The 24,339-nt window shown below is 51.5% G+C and overlaps 1 protein-coding gene across 1 annotated transcript in view; it reads left to right on the forward strand.

The window, feature by feature from the left end:
• Positions 1–24,339, forward strand: part of LOC144276273 (uncharacterized) — a 252,380-nt gene that overhangs the window by 192,712 nt on the left and 35,329 nt on the right. The window contains exons 27-38 of the mRNA XM_077836247.1: positions 295–348; positions 2,771–2,824; positions 3,753–3,797; positions 11,314–11,367; positions 13,007–13,051; positions 14,856–14,909; positions 16,580–16,633; positions 17,735–17,788; positions 18,859–18,912; positions 19,736–19,789; positions 20,074–20,118; positions 23,748–23,792. Coding sequence (XP_077692373.1) covers positions 295–348; positions 2,771–2,824; positions 3,753–3,797; positions 11,314–11,367; positions 13,007–13,051; positions 14,856–14,909; positions 16,580–16,633; positions 17,735–17,788; positions 18,859–18,912; positions 19,736–19,789; positions 20,074–20,118; positions 23,748–23,792 — 612 coding nt within the window. The remainder of the gene's footprint in view (positions 1–294; positions 349–2,770; positions 2,825–3,752; positions 3,798–11,313; positions 11,368–13,006; positions 13,052–14,855; positions 14,910–16,579; positions 16,634–17,734; positions 17,789–18,858; positions 18,913–19,735; positions 19,790–20,073; positions 20,119–23,747; positions 23,793–24,339) is intronic.

Raw genomic sequence — 24,339 nt, forward strand, 5'->3', positions numbered from 1 at the left:
ATCTCTTCTCCTGCTCAAGAGCAGGGGATCTATGACTGTGGGTAACTCCCTTATAAAGGGACTTATACATACAGCTTCTCTCTCTTTGTAAATTATGTAGGTAACTTGCCCTTGAGAGCGGTGCCAGGTGCATCGGCATGCAATTAGATCGGCAGCATTTCTAAAGATCAGCTGGAGCCTGATGCAGTAATATCGAATTCAAATAATGCCTTGCACACAGCAGATTGTCCCTGACTCATTATAGAAGTGATTTTGTCTGGACTGCCCCTTAATTCTGCTTCTTTGCTCCTTTAGGGGGAGGAAGGACAAATAGGCCCACCTGGCCAGAAGAACAGTGAAGGGCCAAAGGTCAGTGTCACCATTATTTCTTCACCCTCTTCATTTTGTTGTGATAAATCCTTTATGTAACGCTCTCCATCCATGGATCTCAGAGTGCTTTAGGGTTCGTCTACACAGCAAAAAAACAGACCCGTGGCAGCGACTCTCAGAGCCCGGCTCAGCTGGCTTGCGCTGTGGGACTAACAATAACGTGTAGATATTTGGGCTCGGAGACCCTGCCCCCTCGCCGGGTTTCAGAACCCAGGCTCCAGACCGAGCCCCGATATCTACTCTGCTATTGTTAGCCTCTCAGCGTGAGCCCCATGAACCCAAGTCAGTTGACCCGGACTCTGAGACTCACTGCTGCTGGGTTTTTTTGCTGTGTAGATGTAGGCTCATTTGCAAATGCAAGCCACTGAATTTCAACTGGGTTTGGGTGCCTAACGCCAATAGGCTCCTTTCAAGATCCCAGCCTCTACACAGATGAAGTGCCATCCCCATTTTGCAGCTAGGGAATCTGAGGCATGGAGAAGTGGACTCACAACAGAGCCATACCACCTATTCGTGTGCATGACTGTGGAAGGTGGGGGTCATTATAAGCTCTCTTTGGAGCAAGGTTGGGTGTTGTCTGTGCTATAGTGTTTTAGTACATAGCTCCATACTGAGGTGTTTTGTGCTTAAATGGATGCTGCCAGATTAAAACTCATGTAAAAACAAAATAAATGTCCCATGTTACAAATAACATCCTAAATTATGGAACTGTGGTTGTCGAGCAGGGAAATAAAACATCTGCTACTCTTCCCCAGTTGCTGTACTATAGACACTTCACTACTTTTACTTTTTCTGGATTTGCATTTCACTGTTTCCAATTCTCTCAGCTTGGACAATGGCCGACAGTTTGGTGATTTCACTCTTGTTTCTTGTCATTTTCCACTTTCCATCTTCCTGCACTGTCATAACGCTGCAATATTTGGGTTTGCCAGCACTGAAAGCAAATGAACGTTTAGTTGTTCAAATAAAGGTGTTTTCATTGGGTTGGGGGGTGGAGGTTGTGTGTGTGGTTTTTGTTTTTTTTCAGTCAAGGAAACATTTCTCTTTGGTCTTAGATTTTGTAAGAGCATTTGCATAACTTAAACATTTGCAATGTTGAGTGCACTTCACATAGAAAGTTAGGGTTGGAAGGGACCTCAGGAGGTCATCTAGTCCAACCCCCTGCTTGAAGCAGGACCAATCCCCAATTTTTGCCTTAGATCCCTAAATGGCCCCCTCAAGGATTGAACTCATAACCCTGGGTTTAGCAGGCCAATGCTCAAACCACTGAGCTATCACAAGGACAACCTCGGGCCATATTTGATCTGACGGAGTCCTTTTATAAAATAATATCTTGTTCCGCTAGTAATATAACTGGCAGTGGGTCTTTCACTGTTTCCCAAAGTGTAGGGGGTGTCCCCTTTTGCAGAAGTGGAAAGCCCAGAAATATATCTCAATTGCTCTCCACAGTTGCAGCGTTCATTTTCTTTAAAGCCCCATCTGTGAATCTGCTTGACAGGTCTCAAGCTGTGAGAATGACTGTGGCCTCCATTTAGTGCATTGCTTAAAAAGGGAAAAACCCTCCTTCCTCAATGAAGGCAGAGCTGGCGGAGTTATAGGCTACAGAATAAATCTGACCAGGAGAGGAGGGGGAAAATACTGACAATCACCTTCCACCTCTGTGTACCCATCCACCCCTTACACACACATCCTCTCGTTACTGATCAGTGGGCATTGGCATGATAGGAAGTCCCATGATCCATAGACATCCAGCTGATGGGACCCCAGCGGAGCTGCTGCCCAGCCTGGCAGCCCAACTGAACCTCTAGGCAGGGTTTCAGAATATGAAGGGGGTGGGAGCCACGCCTTACGTAGGGTGAGGTTTTGGCACATGTTGGGGGTCTTGCTCCAGCTTGTGTCTGCTGCTTTCAGAAGATTTCTGGGTTCACCTCTGGCCCTGAGCAGACAGCACTTTTGGAGACTTCCAGGGAACTGGTAGTTCTCACATTCCCAACCCAGGCTATCTAGGAAACTGCATCCTGGCAGCTTGGGGGTTTCAGTAAGTGGTAGGCACATACAAAAAGTCATGTCTGTCCCCGCCCCGCCACATAACAGTGCTGGCTGGGCCCAGCATCTCCGCCACCACAGCTTGGGACTGATGTGGCATTTAATGTAAGCTCTAGCCGTTCCCACATGTTACACCCATTACAGCATCGTTTCAGTAGGAAAATCTACATCAAAACCAACATCTCCAGCCTGACCCCAAGCTGTTAGAGCCATTGAGTCCAATGGGCTTTGGAAGAAGCCTCTGAAATTGTACAGACACATGCCCAGCTCTGTATCTCTAAGATAGACAGGGATGGTGGGGAGTGGGGGAATCAAGCAGTGGTGCCTGAAATGATTTTCCCCTGTGAATTTTTAGGGCAGTCGAGGATCAGATGGCTTGAAGGGAACGCCCGGGCCAAGAGGACACAGGGTAACTAACAGAGCCTTTCGTTACTTGGAGGTGAACGTTGGGGTCATTATAGGGCTTGAACCCAGTACCTTAAATAGCTCCAAAAAATTGCTTTGTGAGGAGCACAGATCATGTAGCATGGGCATAAAGCATACTGCATGAGAAACTGTACTGAAGAGTGGCTGCCTTGGTCCTCACTAGCATTCCAGGTCAGACAGCACTTAAGCACGTTCTCAACTTTAAGCATAAGCTGAAGTCCCATTGTTGTCAATGAGACTCAAGTAAGTTGCTTTCCCGAATCAGGATGCTGGAGCTTCTGAATGACTTGAAGGCACAGAGCCACTATGCAGAGATCTACTGTGGAGGTGGCTAAGAGGTGGATAGCAGCGGCAGATAACCATAGCAAGGTCCCTGCACTTGAAAGGACTGCATAAACGACTCCTTGCTAGTCACGTAGAAATACCGTACGAGAGAGGAGTTTAGATAAAATTGGAGCCATAATTGAAGTATAAACCAGTCTATATATTTAAAGGCCCTGTAGCTTTTACTGCTCATAGACTTTAAGGTCAGAAGGGACCATTATGATCATCTAGTCTGACCTTTTGTACAACGCAGGCCACAGAATCTCACCCACCCACTCCTGTAACAAACCCCTAACCTATGTCTGAGTTACTGAAGTCCTCAAATCATGGTTTAAATACTTCAAGGTGCAGAGAATCCTCCAGCAAGTGACCCGTGCCCCACGCTGCAGAGGAAGGCCAAAAAACCCCAGGGCCTCTGCCAATCTTCCCTGGAGTAAAATTCCTTCTCGACCCCAGATATGGTGATCAGCTAAACCCTGAGCTGGCAAAGATCATTCCTGTTGCTAAACTTGCATATTAAGGCTTCTGAATTTGCATCTTGTTTAATGATGGCAGAGTCCTTTCTTGTAATATTTGTTTCTTTACAGGGCCGTACGGGCCAGCGTGGGTTGGTTGGAATCCCAGGACCCCCAGTAAGTAGCAGTACACCAATGCTCAGGCTCAAACTCTTGGGAAGTTTGCTCGAGAGAAGGGATCAGGACTGGCTGCCCCAGTTGCATGGTTCAGCTTTGAAAGCGGAAAGCCTAGATGGGATTCAGAGCTGGCAGATACAAGTGTACCGTTCTCCAAACAGAGGGCATTAGTCTGATCTGCTGTTAGTGCGACTCTGCTGATTTGCAGTGCAGATCCTCCCGACTCACGCCAGTGTCCAGACCTTGTGTGTTTAACTAGGTGTGTGCTTAAAAGCATAGCCGCAATTGCTCGCCTGTGTGAGAGCGTGAAAACAAATAGGCAGCATGCATGGGAGTATGGCTTCTCATCAAGGGCACAATAGCGTATTTCTCAGCCTAATTAGGCATCTTAATTGTGCCCTTCACTGTTGGTGCTGTAGTTGCACATGTGCCTAATTAGGATTTATTGAAAATGTAACACTTTTGTTTTCTGTAGCTCACAAATTAAGGTTGAAAAGTGTTAACAGGGCTTGCTAACCTCTACAGCACCCTTTGGCCTGGGCTGTTTGCAATCAACGGTTTTCGTAGGATAGCTCCGGCATGAGACCATTCTTGTGCGCCAGGCTTGGGGTTTGGCAGCGATTTGAAAATGTGTTTGTGTTCAAATGTTCTGTGGGTTGTATTCTGCCTTTGGGTACGCCTGTAGGAAGGCCAGAGGTAGGAGAATCAGGATAAGTGTTATTCTATACAAGTTTTACATTGTTAACATAATAATCATAATTAATAAAAACCCCACCAGAAACACAACTGACTTTTTACCTACTAGCAAGGAATGTAGGAAGCAAGACTCTCTTTTAAGTAGCTTTCAGAGGATCTGTTATTACACAAGTTTACATCTGACAACTAAGCTACAACTAATAGTTGTGGGGATGGGCAAAAGAGGATAGGGAGGAAAAAATAGGTTTAAGAACCTTGACATTTTTCTCTCTGTGGCAGTAAAAATAGCCTTTTACCTGCTACTCGGTTTCTTTTTTGATTCGAACATTCACCAGTGGAGGTGGGAAAGGGCTGCTAGAAGCTGTTTGCACAGGGTGCTGAGTGAGGGCACAGACAGGAGACACAATGCATGGTAATGAGCACAGTGCAGTATGAACACCATCTTCTCTTGGGAAGGTTTCCAAACCTACCAGTTTGCACCTGCAGTTTCTTTCTCTTGCACTGGCATCCAGGGAGTTCCAACGGGAATGAGGCCAATGTTGTACTAAGCACTGTGCAAACAAATAACAGAAAACACTGCCTGCCCCAGAGAGGTCCCAACCGAGGATTTAGATGACACATAGCAGGTGAATAAACAGTCAGACAGCAGGAGGTGGGTAGAGGACAAGATAACAGTAGAGACAGATGTGTTTGCATTAATCACTGTTGTCCCGGTAGGCAGAGTTTAGCGCTCACATAGCCAACAAACGTACGTATGCAAAAGCCTACTATTCTTCTTCGAGTGCTTGTTCACGTCCATTCCACATTAGGTGTGCATGTGTTGCGTGCACGAGCGTCGGAAACTTTTTCCCTTAGCTGCTCCCGTCGGGCCGGCGGGGCCCCCTGACTGGCGCCATTGCGCCGTGCATATATACCCCTGTCGCCCGACCCCCTCCGGTTCCTTCTTACTGTCCGTGACGGCATTGGAACAGCCTCTCTCTCGTGCGAGAGCAGTCCCTTAGCCTTTCTCTTATAGATAGCTGTTATCAGTTAGTTCGCATACACTTTGTTGTGGACACTTAAGTGATTAGGTGCTTGGAGACTTCCAGCACCCACCCCGGGCTGCAGGGCATGCCCCAGGCCCACAGGTTTAAGGCTTGTGCCACCTGCCGCAAGCCTATGCCAGTTAGTGACCCCCACGGCTTGTGTCTTCGTTGCCTGGTGGAAGAACATCAAACTGAGCTGTGTAAGATTTGCAAGGCGTTCAACCCAAGAAGAAAGAAAGAGACTTTGGTTTAAAGCAGTTGTTGATGGAAGTGGCATTACAGCCACCGGCCCCAGAGTGCCCAACGCCGGCTCCGGCTTCCTCGGTGCGTAGTGCCCTGGAGCCGTCGGGAGACCTGGGACTGGCTCAACACCGAAAAATGTCGGCCCTACAGCGCCAGACTAGGCCCTGGCACCGCTCGTCCTCCCCAGTGTGGCCCACAGCGCAGCCAAAAGGAATGCGTGGACGTTCCCCACATAGGAGGCCGGCACCTTCCAAGGCCCCGAGCGCCGATAAGAGTGGAAAGGCCGCTGTACCGGCACCGGCGGCTCCAGCACCACAAGTCCCACCGAGCCCAGGCCTAAGTGAGCTCAGTGCGGACGATGGGCTCAAGGACTTAATTGATCAGCCCTCCATGCCTGGCACCTTTGAGGCGGCAAAGGACCTCACTGAGCTGTCGGCGACGAGCCCTCTCCTGTACAGGGAGAATTCTCCGGCACCCATGCCACGGGTGCCATCGAGGGGTAAGCCGGCAAGGTTGTGCCGTTCAAGGACACCGTCCTGGCACTGCTCCTGGAGTTGGTCCCAGTCGAGCTCTGCATCTGCGGACTCCCAGTTACCTGCGGCTCAGAAGGAAGTTGTGGTATCGGGAGTGGATTGGCACGAGGAAGTCACGGACAAGGCACATCCCCAGCACCAGTTAGAGACCGGCACCGGGAGGAGTCGAGACGGCCCTTGCCGGAGGACTCCTGCAGGCGCCAGTCCTGGTCCAGATCCCGGTACCAGTCCTGGGGATATCGGTACCGATCTCGCTCCCATTCTGCTAGGAGCCACTCGTCGACCTCCCGTCTGCACAGATCGTCAGCACCGCCTTGGCCTTCGCGGTCGGCATCGCCGCAGTCCGGCGCCAACTCTGGCCGTTACAGTCACTCGCACCGTGCTCTGGATGGCAGTGCACAGTGGGGGCTGCCAGGTCATTGGTCCTTTTGGACTCCTTGGGCCTGTCAACAGCACCAAGGGGCCCTGTCCAGGGTGAGCTACTCAGTGCAGCGGTCCTGGTCCCCACACCGACGACGCCGGAAGCCACAATATCCAGGTCTCCAGCATCCCCCCAGGGTAAACCGGCACCAAGGTCTCCTGCCCCAGTCCAAGCCGGAGGCCCCTCCCATGGGAGAAGGGGAGCAGGAGGACCAGCCTGAGGGGGCTGAGCAGCTGCTAACCTCCTCGTCATCCCCAGATGAGGCGGTGGCGGGAACAGCGGTGTCCGGCCGTCCGCCCATAGACCACAGAGCCCACCAGGAGCTACTGCGTAGGGTCGCCCAGAACTTGGGGCTGCAGGCCGAGGAGACGGTTGAGCAGGAGGACCCCATGGTGGACATTTTGAGCCCTGAAGGTCCATCTAGAATAGCGCTCCCACTCATTAAGACCATCCAATCAAATTATAAGACTATATGGCAGACCCCCAGCTTCTAGTGCTCCAACAGCCAAGGGTGTAGATGCAAGTACTTCGCCCCATCAAAGGGCTATGAATTCCTATTTTGCCACCTAAGTCCATGCTCCCTGGTGGTCTCGGCGGTGAATGAAAAGGAGCACCATGGTCAACAGGCCCTGGCACCTAAGGCCAAGGAGGCAAAATCCCTGGACCTTTTTGGCAGAAAGGTGTACTCGTCGAGGGCCTTCAGTTGAGGATTGCGAACCAGCAGGCCATCCTCAACAGGCATAATTTTAACGCCTGGGCAGCGGTGGGGAAGTTTAAGGACAACCTCCCGCAAGGTTCCCAACAGGAGTTTACGGTCCTAGTGGACGAGGGCAAGACAGTGGCTAAGACCTCTCTCCAGGCCTCCCTGGATTCAGCAGACGCGGCGGCCAGAACAATTGTGTCGGGGGTGGTCATGAGGCTCTCGGCGTGGCTGCAGGAGTCAGGCCTGCCGCCTGAGGTCCAGAGCACACTCCAGGACCTCCCCTTTGAAGGGTCCGGGCTCTTTTCGGACCAGACAGACGCAAGGCTGCATTGCCTCAAGGACTCAAGGGCTACACTTAAGTCGCTGGATATGCACACCCCGGTGACGCAGAGGAAGCCCTTTAAGCCGCAGCCTCCCCCTCAGCAACATTACCAGCCTTGTCATAGGCATGAGCCTTCCCGTAGGCGAGGCAGGGATAACAGGCGACAGCGCAATAATAACAATAATAATGTACCGGGCCAGAACCGAGGTCCCGCACAAGTCCCAGCCGGGCACTAAACCAGGCTTTTGAAGGTGCGCTCGAGGACAGCGTACCAGACCAGTCACCGGATCCGTCCCCTTGTTTCCTAAACCGCCTGGCCCGTTTCTCCCGTGCGTGGTCCAGCATTACGTCGGACCGTTGGGTCTTACGCACGGTACAGAACAGGTACTCGCTGCAATTCTCTTCGCTCCCTCCCTCCCACCCCCCTTCCCCATCCCTCTTCAGGGACCCCTCTCACGAGCATCTCCTAGAGAAGGCGGTTCGCTCGTTGCTGGAGGCGGGGGCAGTAGAGGTGGTGCCGCACGGCCTAAGGGGGAAAGGTTTCTACTCCCGGTACTTCCTCATCCCCAAGGCCAAAGGGGGCCTTCGTCCCATCCTAGACCTGCGTGGACTCAACAAGTTCCTGGTCAAGGCTCGGTTCCGTATGGTCTCTCTGGGCACCATCATCCCTTCCCTGGATCCAGGGGACTGGTACGCCGCCCTCGACATGAAGGACACATACTTTCATATCGCCATCCACCCAGCTCATCGGCGGTTCCTGAGCGTCACCGTGAGCCAAGAGCATTACCAGTTTGCGGTTCTCCCGTTCGGTCTAGCCGCGGCCCCACGGGTGTTCACGAAGTGCATGGCGGTGGTGGCAGCCTTCTTACGGAGGCAGAGAATCTGGGTGTACCTGTACCTCGACGATTGGCTCCTGATGGGTCGATCCGAAGCGGAAGTGCGGGGCTACGTGGAGGTGGCCCTGAGATTGTTCTGCGAGCTGGGGCTCCTGGTCAACGTCCCCAAGTCCACTCTCGTGCCCACGCAGAGAGTGGAATTCATAGGGGAGCTCCTGGACGCGCTGCAGGCCAGGGCAAGCCTTCCAGTATCCCAATTTCAGGCTATCCAGCAAGCAGTGGCCTCCTGCGCCAGTTTCCAACGACAACGGCCAGGTGCTGCCTGCGGCTGCTGGCCACATGGCAGCATGCATGCACCTGGTCAGGCAGGCCAGACTGAGACTCGGGACACTGCAGGCGTGGCTCGCTCGGGTGTACCGCCCAGGCAGGGACCCCCTGGACTTGGTAGTGACAGCCCCAAGGGACGTTCTGAACTCCCTGCGGTGGTGGCAGACCCAGCCTGTGGTTTGCGAAGGCATCCCCTTTGCCACCCCACAGCCGGACCTGACGCTGGTGGTGGACGCGTCAGACCACGGATGGGGGGCTCACCTGGGGGACCTCAGGACTCAGGGCTTGTGGTCTGGAGCAGAGCAGTTGCTCCATGTCAATGTGAAGGAGCTCAGGGCGGTTCGTCCAGCCTGCCAGACCTTTCACGCCACTCTGAGTGGTCACAGTGTGACAGTTCTGACAGACAACACTACTGCCATGTTTTATATAAACAAGCAGGGCGGGGCCCGTTCCTCACCGCTCTGTCGTGAGGCTCTCCTCCTCTGGGACTTTTGTATAGCCCACGCCGTTCTCCTCGAGGCGTCATATCTCCCAGGGGTGCGAAACAAGCTGGCAGACTACCTCAGCAGGTTGTATCACATGCACGAGTGGACGCTCAGAGCAGATGTCATGCTTCCGCTCCCCCACTCCCCTTGGTACACAAGGTCCTGCTCAAGGTACGCAGGGACAGGGCGGTGGTGGTCCTCATCGCCCCGGCATGGCCCCGCCAGCACTGGTACACAACGCTCCTAGAGCTGTCGGTGGAGGCCCCGGTAGTCCTGCCCCTACACTGGGACCTCATCACGCAGGACGGTGGGCGGCTTCTCCACCCCGACCTGCAGTCACTACACCTGACGGCGTGGAAGCCCTGTGGCTAAACGCCTTGGAGAGCCAGTGCTTCCTTCCTGTGCAGCAGATTCTGCTTGGCAGTAGGAAACCCTCCACCAGGGCTACCTATATGGCCAAATGGAAAAGGTTTTCCTGTTGGTGTGAGCCCCAGCAGGTGCAGCCGTGCCAGGCCCCGGTGCAAGCCATTCTCAAATATCTCCTGCACCTCAAGCAGCAGGGGCTGGCCCTGTCCTCACTTAGAGTGCACCTGGCGGTCATCTCTGCCTTCCATCCAGGGTTTTCGGGGGGCTCGGTGTTTTCCCACCCAATGGATTGGAGAGGATGTTTCCGTACTCACGCCCCCCAGTCCCTCCTTGCAACCTTAACTTGGTCCTCTCTAAACTCATGGGACCCCCGTTTGAGCCCCTCGCTACCTGCTCCCTCCTCCACCTTTCCTGGAAGGTGGCATTTCTGGTGGCCATTACCTCAGCCAGAAGGGTGTCCGAGCTGAGGGTTCTCACCTCTGAGCCACCATATACAGTGTTTCACAAGGATAAGGTGCAGCTCCGACCGCACCCCAAGTTCTTCCCTAAGGTGGTCTCGCAATTCCATTTGGGCCAGGACATTTGTCTGCCAGTGTTTTTTCCAAAACCCCATACGGACCCGAGTCACCGCAGCCTACACACCCTGGATGTCCGTTGAGCGCTGGCGTTCTATTTGGAGCGCACCAAACTCTTTCGTAAATCTGTGCAGTTGTTCGTGGCCATAGCCAAGAGGATGAAAGGCCTCCCGATGTCGCCGCAGCGGATCTTGTCTTGGATAACAAGCTGCATCCGGGCGTGCTATGAGCTCACAGGTGTTCCAGCCCTGGCAGTCACGGCCTACTCGACCAGGGCGCAAGTGACTTCCTCTGCTTTCCTGGCACAGGTCCTGATCCAGGAGGTCTGAAGAGCAGCCACCTGGTCCTCGGTGCACACCTTCACAACCCACTACGCGGTCAATTAGCAGGCCAGAGAGGATGCGGTGGTTGGCAGAGCGGTCCTCCAATCAGTTGTTCCTGTGACTCCTACCCTCCTCCAGAGGTAAGCTTGTGATTCACCTAATGTGGAATGGACGTGAACAAGCACTCGAAGAAGAAAAAACGGTTACTTACCTTCTCGTAACTGTTGTTCTTTGAGATGTGTTGTTCACGTCCATTCCACCACCCACCCTCCTATCTCTCTGTTGGAGTCGCCAGCAAGAAGGAACCAGAGGAGGTCGGGCAGCAGGGGTATATATGCACGGCGCAGTGGCACCAGTCAGGGGGCCCCAACAGGAACCACTAAGGGAAAAAGTTTCTGACGCTCGTGCACGCAATACGCTCACACCTAATGTGGAATGTACATGAACAACGCATCTTGAAGAACAACAGATACGAGAAGATAAGTAACTGTTTTTTCCCATTTGTTTAAATTGCTCTTATGAAAATATTTGTGTTTGCTTATATAGTTGCACATAACGGTGTCCTTTAAAAGCTGCTTTTGCCGTCTATATTTTCAGCATTTAAAATCTGAGCACCTATTTTAATTCATATTCTTATCCAAGGTAAAAATCTCCTTTACAGGGCTTACGAGGCATTCCTGGAATAGCAGGCCCAGAAGGAAAGCCTGGTACACAGGTTCCCATTCTATACTATATACTTAAATATTCTTCATTATGTTGTAATTGCCATGCTGGCTACAGGGGCCAGGGCTGCAGGTGAAAGCTGCTGTATTACTGCATGTTATGTTAACTCCGATATTCGTTGGTTCCAGTGTTGGTTTGTCTCTGGTAAATTTGGTAAGTCTCTTATAAACGTACCCCTAAAAGCAGGGAGATGAATCCGAACTGAACCACAGACCAAACTCCCTCAGGCTTGGGGACTTTCGGAGCTGGATCCAAACTTGGTGGTCTAGGCCCATCTTTGCATGGCAGTGAGGGTTTTACAGCGCAGGCTTGGGGCTGGCATGACTCATGCTCCTCATTCCCCACTTGCACCAAACCTCCAGCATTCCAGTTCTCTCCCCAGCTCTGCCCATTCATTTCTGTCACCTGCAGCCACCCTCTGTGCTCTCATAGACATGCCAGTTCTGTGCCCAGAAATAGCTCTGCCAACGACCCTCAACCCTCACTCCTAGCACACTGGACCCTGTTGTTCCAGTCCTGAGCCCTTCATGCAGAGGCGCTGCATAGAACCAAACTGCATAGTGATGTGCTGGGAACAGACATTTATTAAGAGCTAGGATGAGATCCCGAAACTCCTTGCTTCTGATCTAGGGTTGCCAACTTTCTAATTGCACAAAACGGAACACCCTTGCCCTGCTCCGAGGCTCCACCCCTTCTCTGAGGCCCTGCCCCCAACTCACTCCAGCCCCCCTCCCTCCGTCGCTTGCTCTCCCCCAACCTCACTCACTTTCACTAGTCTGGGGCAGAGGGTTTGGGTTTGGGAGGGGGTGAGGGCTCCAGCTGGGGGTGCAGGCTCTGGGGTGGGGCCAGAAATGAGGGGTTCAGGATGTGGGGGGAGGGCCTCTGGGCTGGGGTGGGAGGGGGTGAGGGATCCAGATGGGGGTGTGGGCTCTGGGGTGGGGCTAGGGCTGAGGAGTTTGGGGTGCAGGAGGAGGTTCCGAGCTGGGGCAGGGGGTTTACGGTGCGGCCTCCAGCCGAGCGGCGCTTACCTCAGGCTGCTCCCAGTCGGTGGTACAGCAGGGCTAAGGCAGGCTCCCTGCTTGCCCTGGCTCTGCGCCGCTCCCAGAAGCGGCTAGACGGAGGTGCAGCCAGGCAGCTTCATGCCTGGAGGCGACTCCCCCACCGCTCCCATTGGCTGCGGTTCCCAGCCAATGGGAGCTGCGAAGCCGGGGGCAGGGGCAGTATGCGGAGCTTTCCTGATCACCTCTGCGCCTAGGGGCTGGACATGCTGGCTGCTTCTGGGGAGTTGCACAGAGCCAGGGCAGACAGGGAGCCTGCCTTAGCCCCACTGCACTACTGACCAGACTATTAACGGCTCAGTCATCGGTGCTGACCAGAGCCACCAGAGTCCCTTTTTGACTGGGTGTTCTGGTTGAAAGCCGGACGCCTGGCAACCCTATTCTGATCTAACCTTTAATAGGAATGAGCTGTCAGGTTTACACATGATTCCAGCTTGTATCACTAGAGCACTTCCCTTACAGGGAAAGCTGAGCTCATGTGCAAATCCATGTTCATAGAATACAGTGCTGGGTGGGAGCTGGGGGAAGGTTTGTGATCTCTCTTGGTCCTTATCTGTCTAACTTATCCTGCAGGGTGCATCAGGTGCCATGGGGAGCCCTGGCAGAAAGGGACCAGCTGTGAGTAGAATTCCTTGTGTGTTTGTTTTAAATTCTTCCAGTCCTTTGAGCCACGTCAGCATGACAATAATACCTAGCTCTTGTATGCAGCTGTTTGTCTGTAGATCTCAAAGTGCTTCACAATCTTTAATGTACTTATCCTCACACACCCCTGTGAGGCAGAGCAGGGCTATTATCTCCATTGCACAGATGGGAAACTCAGGCACCGAAAGACTAAGTGACTTGCCCAAGATCACACCTGAAGTCTGTGGCAGAGCTAGGAATTGAACTTGAGTCTATCAAATAGCTCAGTGGTTTGAGCATTGGCCTGCTAAACCCAGGGTTGTGAGTTCAATCCTTGAGGGGGCCACTTAGGGAACTGGGGCAAAAATTGGGGGATTGGTCCTGCTTTGAGCAGGGGGTTGGACTAGATGATCTCCTGAGGTCCCTTCCAACCCTGATATTCTATGATTCTATGATTCTAAGTCCTAGGCTAGTTCCCTAATGATGGTGGCTCCTTGAGCAAAGATCAAGTCCAACCTTAGTTCAATTAACCAGTCAGCCTTGCCTTCCTGGGTGTGACCTCTGAGTGTAAAGAGGGTCCTGCCCTGTATTCAGATCCAGGGTTTTGATTAGAGATAGAGGTTTGTCACTTTAGACCCTGCAACACCCTTGTTAATGTTGACAAAATCCTACTGCAAGCAAACCTGCTGTGGGGTCTTATTACCTTCCAACACAAACTTTCCATGTTCGATCGTCAGCTAATAACGACCCAGTTCAGTGGTACAAGATTTAACCTAGAATGCTTGAGAGCTGACCTATCACATGCCTCCCCTCTTCGGGCGGAGATACAACAGCATCCTTCTGCCTCAGGTGCTGCCTTATAGCAGTCTTCGCTCTCTTAACCCCCTCTCCCCATCTGACCCTGTCCAGCTCTCTGAAATGCCGGTGAACTGCTACCAGTCACCTTAAAACGACTTCTTTCCGGACACTGCCTGAGAGAGGCCCTTGGGGTGCATTGTAAGGGGTGCATCTCTTTCTCTGGATGATGGGAGGTCGGATGAGGATTTCCATTGCCAAGTAATGTGCAGCCCCCACCTGCTTATCTGTGCAGAGACGAGCAAGGGAGGGGAGGCTGCAGAAGTTGCCCCTTTCAGAAAAAAACATGTGCCATTGGGTTATCAAAACCAGACCTGAGATGGGACCAGTTGGAGCCAGCAGCTACAGCTGGGCGGGAACCAGATTTTCCATTTTGTGGGAAATTCTGCCATTTGGATGTTCTTTTTCCGGTCCAAAATGGAACAAAGACCCCCCCAAAAAAAATCTCACAAAATGAAATTCCAAAATCCAGTTTGCTTCAGATTGATCATTTTCAAATCATTGAAAACATTTTCATTTGGATAAAAATCACAAAGATTTTGTTCCAAATTTGACTTTTTGAACTTGAAATGATATAATACATAATTTTTTTTTTTTACAAATCGTTTTGTAAAGTCGTTTTGAAATGGAAACGTTCCATGCTGCGAAGGGGGAGGTGTTCTGTTCCAACCTCACTGGAATGCTCTGTTCCAGGCTATTTTTTTTAAATGAACTTTCATCAGTGACCAATCCACAGACACACAAGAGCCAAGTATTACAGAAGCCCGTTCCAGGAAAGCATGCGGCTGTGAGCACATACAGCTTACCAGGAGCACCAGCATTGGTCCCGTGGCAGGCTGCACCGCTCTTTGGCAGGCCATACCCCTGTGTGTCTCCCTTACCAGTAACACTTCCCCCCCCCCCAACTTTCAACATTTATGTTTTGATCTTTTGCTGTTCTCTCCAGGGTTCTGGTGGCTTACCAGGTGACAGAGGGCATGATGGACCTCCTGGACCAATAGTAAGGAGCATCTTCATTCTGCGGTAGTTTGTCTGTTGCATTAGTCTTCCCAGCACTAAGGCAGAAAGTCCGCTGCTTTGCTGTGTGCCCTGGGAGGGTGGTGGATGGTAGATAGGGGCTGAATTCCCTTACCAGCCATCATCAATATGTTGCTGCTGTTCTCTCACTAGGAACAGATGGGAGGATCCAACCCCCTTAAGCAGAGGTTCCTAATTTTTTCTTATTGTGTGCCCCCTTCCAGACCTACCAGCTGCCTGTGTATCCCTACCCTTCTCATCACTAGTGTTCTTCTTAACACTACCTGTCTTTAGTCATCTGCCCATATTTCACTGTTGCGTACAGATATAGTTATAGTGTGACGTATACAACTCGGGGGGGGAACAAAACCAAACCCTGGCTAAGTTCTGGGCTCAGTTAGACTGGACAGTTGCCAAGCAACTGAACCTGGGATCTGTACCTCAGCATCTCTGTGTGTCTGTGTTCTCACTGGTGCACCTTGAAGTAAATTAACTACTGTATTTTATATAACAAATTCCCAGAGTTTTAAAGCTTCGTCTGAGTAGTCTATTATGAAAATGCAATAAATAAAATAATTAATAAATCCATCTTTACACAGTTTCTCCTGCTTACCCGCAAGAGATGTCTCACGTACCCCCCCAGCCCCCCATAGGGGTACGTGTGCCACAGATTGGGAACCCCTCCCTCAGAGTACTCTTAAAGGGCTTGACCCAACACCTGTTAAAATCCATGAAAAGTCCCAATTGGCAGAAGTGGGTGTTGGCTCATGCCTTGAATGGAGAGGAGAAGACTGCTGCCTGAGAGACACCTCAACAAGGAGGCGCTTCTCTTTCCTTCATGTTTTTTCATGGGTGGTGTGCAATGCTTACATTACTCCCTGGGCCTATATACAGTACATAAGGCTGGTTTGGGGAATCTGATCACTGAACTTCTATGACGAAAATGCATCTACAGTGAGTCTGTACAAACCTCCCCTAGGTGCCCGCAGATAGAAAAGTCTAATGGAAATCCAGAGACGGTGCCCATTTAGCAGTGCTATGCCAGAGAGTAAATAACATGGGACCTGCTGCTGGAGCAGCCAGTAACAGAGAGCTGGCAGTAAGCTGTGGAGCAGTCACATTGTGAAGTAGCATTTGGTCTTATGACCCCCCAGATGATGCAACCACTAGGGGTGTCATGATCACGTGCGCTGGGGCAGGCTTCAGAGTCCATCCAGGACAGTGCACGCACATGAACGCACAGAATATCCATATACAGCTGCCAGGGCCCAAAGGCACCCAGATCTACTTACTTTCTCAGTCAATAAGGTGACTGTCTCGCGCCATCCCCAGAAAGAATGTCTGAGAATCCATTAACTGCTTTACTGCTGCGCAGGGCATCAGGTATACTGAAGACAGTGCCCTGTGAGTGCCACCCAGCATGCCAGGTTCAGTCTCTCTGCAGTGCCAGCTTTGGGCTACTGGTGATCGAGGGCTACTGAACATAGCCAGACAGGAGCTAAGGCAACTATCCATAGAGGCAGAGTTAATGCATTACGATCAAATATTAACTAGATTGCCATGCTCAGCTAAGTGAGCAATGAGTGCCAAGGCCTAAAATGGCCTTATAAGGTGACTCCGTTAATGACACCTCTCTCCAAATGTTGTTTTAAGGCCCCTCCAGGAAAACCAGGACCAGATGGAGACCCAGGTTCACCGGGGCCAAAGGTAAGAGCCACTAATGAGATGGTGTACATGTGCTGGGTGATGGAACTCCGTGGAGCCATTTCATGTAGCCTGGTCTTAATGACAAAAGACTTCGCTTAGTTGGTATTTTGGAATGTTCCTCTGGGGTTGGCTCTGTGGTAGCATCTCTTCAGAGAGTGATCAGTGTGAGGCTGGGTGGGTCCCTTATTTTGAAGTGCTTCACGAAGTGGATAGCAACAGAAGGGTGCTTTTCAATGACACACTGAAACATCGGACATGTTGTCTAGACTCCTGGGAAAAGGGCTCATTACATATTAGCTGGATATCAACACGTTCCAGCTCAGGCTCTTGCTGGCTCTGAGCCAGAGGAGCCTTTATGTATTTTCTTTTATCTCCCAATACGCACAGTCCCAGCTGCCTCAGGCCATGTGACCTCTTGAATTACCTGTCTTGGCTCTCTGCAGAGAGAAGAAGCTCTGCCACTTTTCCCCTCCCCACGGTGCAGTCTGTGTTGCTAGCTTTGATTTCCCCAGACGGCCCAACATTGCACCTGGCTGAACACTGGAGCTGGGTGGCAGGTTTTGGACAACTTTTTTTTTTTTTTTGGAGGAAAGATGCAGATTTGAGTCGACCAAAACACTGTGCGAATCTATGTCGAACTCACCAAATTGTTTGTCAGGAAAAAATATCAAAACCGGCTGTTTCGAGTTTAACATCAATGCTCTTAAATTCAAGAAAGAAAGAAAAATGGTTAAAAACCCCTCACGTTAAATGAAACGCTTTGTTCGACCCAAAACAATTGTTGGGGGGTGGAGTGTAGTGGCCAAATCAAAGAATCAGATATTGGTACAACTCTATAACTTGTCCTTTTGGAGCCTGACTCCGAATATCCACAGTCCTCACTGAAGCCAACAGGAGTTGCAAGTGCTCAGCACCTTTTAAGATTAGACCCATAAAGGACAATGTCTGTTTGGATGAGCTTTTAGCTGGTGAGATCTATGCACCCTAGTTCTTGGTCATCTTTTACTGCTCCTTCCATGCTGACGTTGGCACCAGAACTGGCCGTCTGTATTGAAGCCACTCTTGCTGCATTTGTTACATTTTTCATTTCTTTCCTGGCAGGGGCTGCCTGGTAAACTTGGCTTGGAAGGACTGCAAGGACCTGTCGGGATGTATGTAAGTGATACCCGTCTGTTCCCAGTGCAAAATGAGGCCTAGCACCAAGCAGGCAGCTGTTTGAGCACATATGGGGCAGAGGCAGAGAGAGGGTGAGCTTGGAAAAAAATAGCTGCCCGGAAGGGAGGCACAGAGGCACCTGGCACCTCTGACATTCAGTGTAAGGGGGTTTTATAGAGTTACAGGCCCGGCCCAGCTGTGCACCATTGGCTACACTGGGTATATCCCTGGAATTTCCTCTGTGCAAGGAACAGGGCGCAAGTCAGTGAGAATGGCTGGCTTCATTCAGGCCAGTTTTCCAATACTGGCTTATTGCCCCCCTACTGGCGTGGCAGAACTAACCCCCTTCCTCTAGTAGTCCCAGACCCGAATCATGGGTCTGCCCAGAAGAGGTTTGGTGACTTCCACCTTGTTGCTTTGAGGGGAGGTTTGGAAACCCTCATGTTGCATTGTGCAGCTCTCGGCCCTGATCCCCGGGTTAAAGTGAGGCACATACAGCTTCGCATACAGCCTCTTTCCCCACAAGATCTCGCCTTCTTCTCTGGCTAAATAAATAAGCTGAATGGGCACCGTCTGCCCTGCTGAGCCCCTCTTCACCCCAGCTGTGTGCTGTTTGAATAAGCAGAATGATACTCAGGACTAGCACATCCCATTCTGGCGGCGGGAGGGGTGTGGTCTAGTTTTTGAGTGATCATTTTCAGTGCTTTCATGAGGTTCTCCTAATCCAGTGGGAAGGGGGCAGCGTTAAATGTCTGAGGGGTAGCCAGCTAGGCATGGCACTGCTGGCCAAAGCAGCTGGAGGGCCACAAGACCCTCATTTGTAAGAGATTGTTAAGGTTGGTTTAAGGTAAGGTGGTTAATTTGAGAAAAAGCCAAATAAACAGAGGCAGGTGTGTGAAACCTTAACCTGTGTGATGACCACCACCTCTTCTGGACGTCTGGTGCCACATCTCGGACATGAGCACCGCCATCCATAGGCTGCTAGCTTCCTCCATTTCATCCCTCTCACTGAGAGAGAATACAGTGTGTCAGCCTTAACTGACCAGTATCAATGGCTTTATCTGTCCCAGGGCTACCCAGGACCTGTTGGTGACAGAGGAAAGCCAGGACCCATGGGTGAAAAGGTAGGACCGTGAAAGAGCTACAAAGATGAAGATTGTTGGGAACTCTGGGATGACCTGCAAAGAGGTTTTTCTTTGCCATTTACTGGGGCAGTGACTGTGGAGAAAACGATCTACTTCCAGTGCTAGGAACAGGGTGTAGGATTAGCCTCTGCAGGATCCGACTGTACTGCTCTTCCAGTATCTCTGGTATCTCTTGTGCTGCTTATGCTCCTTCCCCCACCCACCTCCCCATTCATTTCTGGCGGACCAAAGTTGGATTTAAAAGAAAGTGGTGGTGGTTTTGAATTCAGAGGGAAATGGCTGTAGAACAGACATTTAGGGTGGGAGCAATATGAACACAGTGAAATCCTGCTACATCTGTTCGTCACTCCATGTTACTGACAGAGATAGGCCTGAGTTGCTAGGTTCCAAACTTCCTTGAAATTTAGGAGTTTGCATTTCCAGTGTCTGGGTTTGGCTTATTATAAGGACCTGTTAAAAAGGCTGGATCCCAGATCAAACTTTGTGGGTGTTTGGGGTGTTGACTCTGGCCTATCTCGAATCAGTTGGGCACACTTATTGGTATTCATGTCTGTGAAGTTACCCTACAATCGTTTCCCAAACTCCAGCTTCCTGTCTCCACCAACGCACATCAGTAGCACTCGCCTCTAGAACTGGTCAGGACATTTGTGTAGGCTTCCCCCCTCACCCCTATTTTCTGACCAGCTCTCCTTAACCTTCCCAACCTAGTCACCATTCTTCACTGAGAGATGGCTGCTGCTGCACCCAAGAGGTTCTTCAGCAGAACAAATATTAACAAACTTCTTTCTGCTCCTTCTTGCAGGGAGAGCCTGGAGTGCGAGGCCCACCAGGATTTCCAGGAAAAGCCGGTCCCAAAGTGAGTATTGTTCCCTGCCTCTCAGTAGAACCGGCCTGTAGCACACCCCAGAACTCCAGGGCCCATCTGTTTTCTGTGGGCACTGATAGGTCTGATGTGACTTCCGCGCCCAGCGGTTAAATGAAGTCTGGTGCAGGCCTGCGGGTTGTTGAAGTGGTAGCTTGAGCCTCTGTGGTGAGAAGGTCAAAAAGCCTCTCAACCAACCGGCCTATGTGCAGTGAGCGCTCAGCAAAAGGGGGGTGAAATATTCAGGCTCTGATCTCTGCCTCTCTCTCCTCACACAGGCTCCCCCTGGCCCACCTGGTGGGAAAGGTCCCCCTGGTCCACAGGTATGTCCCATCCTGTCTTTCCTCTCTCTTTACATGTGGCAAGATGCCCCAGGCACTGCAAGGATTCGGACAGCTTTGCCAGCTCATTTAACACAGGTGTGAAAGGTCAGGGCACGGACAGGGCCCCCACGAGGCCATGACTGTGCTGTCCTTGGGCTGGGCTCTCACGTCTAAGTGCTGGAGGCCGGAGCAGCCCTGCACACCCAGACCTGGCCTCCTGTGTGGTCAGGCCAGTCAGGAGGAGGGTGGGAGCTGAGTTTGCCCCTCTGTGGGTTTCCAGGGTTACTGTGCCTCTGCTAGGACACCCCAGCGGTGGAAAGCGGCAAGGAGCGCGCTTGTTAGAGCTGTCTCCGTCTGTTCATGGGTGCCTCCTGGGGCTGGATCCCAGCCCAGCCAGGTGGAGCAAAGGAGCCCTATGGGGATGAGAGGCTGTGTCAGGGATTTTGGTACAAAAAAAGAGAAAACGAGGGGCCTCCCACCTTGATTGCGGCATGGGTCCACCCCTCACGACAGGCCCAGTGTAATGACTTCTAGGGCACACCTGCGGAGGAGCAGCTACCAGTGGCTGAGCAGACCCCAAATAGGAGCTGGCTCACAACTCCCCCCCAGGTAACAGCAGGTGCTCAAGAGCCCCGGGGGCAGTAACAAAGAGAAGGCAATGCCCCTGGAACTTCCTAAGCTGCCCTCCCCCTTCCCAGTTTTTTCCTGCTCCATGTAGAGGCCATCGCTGTGACAGAAATACCTGAGCCCAGGTAATTAGTTCCAATTAATGTGTCAACACTTTAGCTGCGTCAGCTCAGCCGTCAGATTCATATCTCCCTTTGGAAGGGGAGTTGGCTGTCACATCTGCTAACCTGATTGGCTGGTGCCGCATTGTGTGAACTTCCTGAGGATGGGGGCAGCGTCAATACGGTCACCTGGGTTGACGGGGGTGGGGTGGGATCGGGGCAGGCTGGCAAGACGGGCGTAGTGCCATGGAGATGGGGGTGGGTTTGCCACGGAGCTGGTGTCCCCAAATAGGCAGTAGGGCTGCAGGGAGCACGCTGCTCAGCTCCCCTCTTCCCCCAGCTCCAGTGCAGGTGAATCATAGTTTCCAAATGGAAAAACTGGAATGCGGGGCGAGTGAGCCTTGCGGGGAAATATTTTGCTGCAGGGGGGTAAGAGAGATTTGGGGGGGAATTGAGAGGAAAAAGATACTCCCCTTCCCTTTCCCCTGTACAGAAGAACTTTATCGTAAAGGGCAGGATGGGAGAAAATTATCCATCCCTTTGTGTCCCCTTTACACCACTCCCAACTTCTCCTCCTCCTCCTCCAAACTACCCATCACCCTCTCCCTCTTTCACCAAGTGACTCCATTCTCCCTTCATTTAACCCACCTCTTTCCCAACGCAAAACTTCCTCCAGGCTCTTCAGCTCCACCCAACCCAGCTCAGACAGCGCCCCCCCTCCCGGCCCCAAGTCTGAGAACCACTTGTCTTACTACGTAACCTCTCCTCCGCTCTGGACCCGCATCTGCCCTGCACTCCCGGCTCAGCATGACCCCCTGTGCCCACATGTAACACACACACACACACTCCCTGCTTCCAGCTCAGAGAGCCCATGCACAGGATCCGAATTCCACCTTTTCTCCTCCGCTTGTCGCTGTGTCTGGGAAATGAGGAGCGGAGGCAGCAAGAAGCCCGTGCAGACCCCCCTACGCTTTGCCCATGTGGGGCTGAACTGAAAGAGCCCCCACAGAATCCCTGTCCCCTGCTTTGTGCCTCCTCCCTCTCCTGCCTGCAGCTCTCATGCTGCAGGGCCAGCTGGGGGCAGCCAGGTATCCTTAGAGCCGAGCAGGAAATGGTTTTCCCATCCTATGAATACTGTCCAGGGTTTGGACGCTTCTCCCATTCCACATAAGGGACTGAGACCTTCAGAAGTTTTTTTGATGAATAAGCAATGCAAGGGATACCCCAGGGTAGCCAATAGCACCGTAGTGAGGGCACTCACCTGGGATGTGGAAGACCTGCCAGCACCTGATTTGGAGCAGGGACTAGAGCCTAGGTCTCCCACATCCCAGGCGAGTGATCTAAGCAGGGTATTACTAGTTTGAGGCAGTCTCGCTCACATTCTCATTTTGACCAGCTCTTGCGTCCTGGAGCTGAGAAACCTTCCTCGACCGAAGTTCTGTCAAACCCAGTGCCTTCCCGCAAACAGTGTTTTGCTTTTGATGAACCCGTATTTTCCGATGAAAATCTTTTGGTCAAAAAATTTCCAACCCCCGGAGGTCTCCTGCACCTGAAATCCCACCTGTGGCAGGAAGAGGTATTGCACTCTGCAGTACGCCAGCCACATGGCTCTAATTGTGGCCTTAGCTTCTCAATATTGGCCACTAATGCCCACTCACCCCCATGGCTTTGGATCAGCCCTCTGGAGTTCCTGCTTTCAACTTTAAGCACCCAAGTATGACCACTTTGGTCAAAGCTCATACGGCCCCTGGGCAGCCAGACCTCTCGAGGCTGCTGGAGATTGTGGGACATTGTGCATTTTGGTTGATTCAGGCTCCCTGTTCCACTGCACCACAAAAATAGGCACTGGGGTATGCGTAACAGACTCCCTCCCCAGCTACCTTGGAGTCTCAAGGAAAAGGTATGGAACTGGGATCTCCAAGGCCTTCAGTTCCAGTCTCACTTCTGCAGAATGCAAGTGCTAGAATGCGGTTTTCTGGTTGATTGAATTCACAATGTGAGAAACCGTCTTTAAATTAGATTTTACTGTTCAGAATCCTTTATAATCTGTAAATGGAGGCCGTGCCGTGCAGCAGAATGCAGCTGCTCCCTGTTTCAGCTACTCATCTGAACACGTTCTGATCCCTCGTTGCACCTGAGAAGGTTTGCAGCTTGGGAGAGGAGACATGAAGACAGTTAACACATACTGACCTCCATTTCAAATACTGCAGGTCGAAGCTGCGGTGTACCCTTGACATACTGAGTATATTTTTCAGCAATAAAGTGACAGACATTTCCATCCTGTGTCCTTAGTTCGGCTTGGCCTGAGCCAGTGCATTTCTCTCCCTCCTTGGTTACAATTGGCCCTGCAACACATGAACCACGGGCAGGGATTCTGTGGGGTTTTTTCAGTTCAATCCCACGAGAGCAAAGCACAAGCACGTGTTCCCTGCTCCTGATTTTCCAGACTCAGCAAGACACTTCAGTGCACACGTGTCTCCCCTGGGGAGAGGATGAGAGAACCACGGACATGTGACCAGTGTGTAGTCACGTTACTTAATGCACTGCTGCAAGGTGCTGAGATACTACAGTGGTGAGCGAAGTAGAAGAAGGCGTAGAGACTAGAAGAGAAACAGTAGTTTTGTGTTACATAGGTTTAACAAGTGAACAGATACCCTCGTCTCTTTGCAAACATAGGCCCCTGGGATGTGGCACTTATCAAAGGCTCTGTGCTTGTTGGAGACATTCTTTATGTTGGTGGGAAACCGCTGCAGGGGTCCTACCTGAAGTAAACTGTGTGTGTTCTGTTTGCATTATGGAAAAGCTGAGTGCATTCCCCCTCTTTGAGACAGGTGGTCTCTGCGCCTAGGTGGGAGCATCTCACCTTCTACTATTAAGCAGTGTATGACCTCTTTGTTTCAGGGGAGACTGGGAGACCCAGGTCCTAGAGGACTTCCGGGACTGCTGGTAAGTAGAAGACAGATAGCTGTGTGCTAATGCAGTTACCACCCTTCTGGTCTCCGGTCATGTGACACTGATGGAGCTGGAAAGATGCACATCCACATCCCTCCAGAAACTGATTTGTTTCCATCTTTTGGCTGAGCGCTGCCCTATGTAAAATGATTTGGTGGTCTCAGTCCAGCTGTCAGTGAGCATGTGTCCCAAGCCAACTGGTGACAGAATGGGTATGGAGACTTCACCGCCCTCACACCCACAGAAGGGACCCGTCCAGCTCTGGGTAAGGTGCACTGGATCATAGTGTGAGGCAAAGCTGCCTGGCTTATGGTCAGTCTGTATTTATTCTGCAGAAGAGGTCTGGAGGATGCATTCTACAAGTTTTGTCTTTCCAGCATCCTTGACCACAGCAAAACATCTAACTTTAAAACTCTTTTTTTTTTTTTTTTTTGCAAAAGTGGGGGAGGGAGCGAGATGGATTCCGAAGATTAGGTATTAGGCGAATATGCCTTTGTGAGCTACGTTTTAAATACTTCTGGGGACTCTGATGGTGCAGTTT

The sequence above is a fragment of the Eretmochelys imbricata genome, chromosome 16 (genome assembly GCF_965152235.1).
Source record: "Eretmochelys imbricata isolate rEreImb1 chromosome 16, rEreImb1.hap1, whole genome shotgun sequence".
In the NCBI taxonomy this organism is placed as follows: domain Eukaryota; kingdom Metazoa; phylum Chordata; order Testudines; family Cheloniidae; genus Eretmochelys; species Eretmochelys imbricata.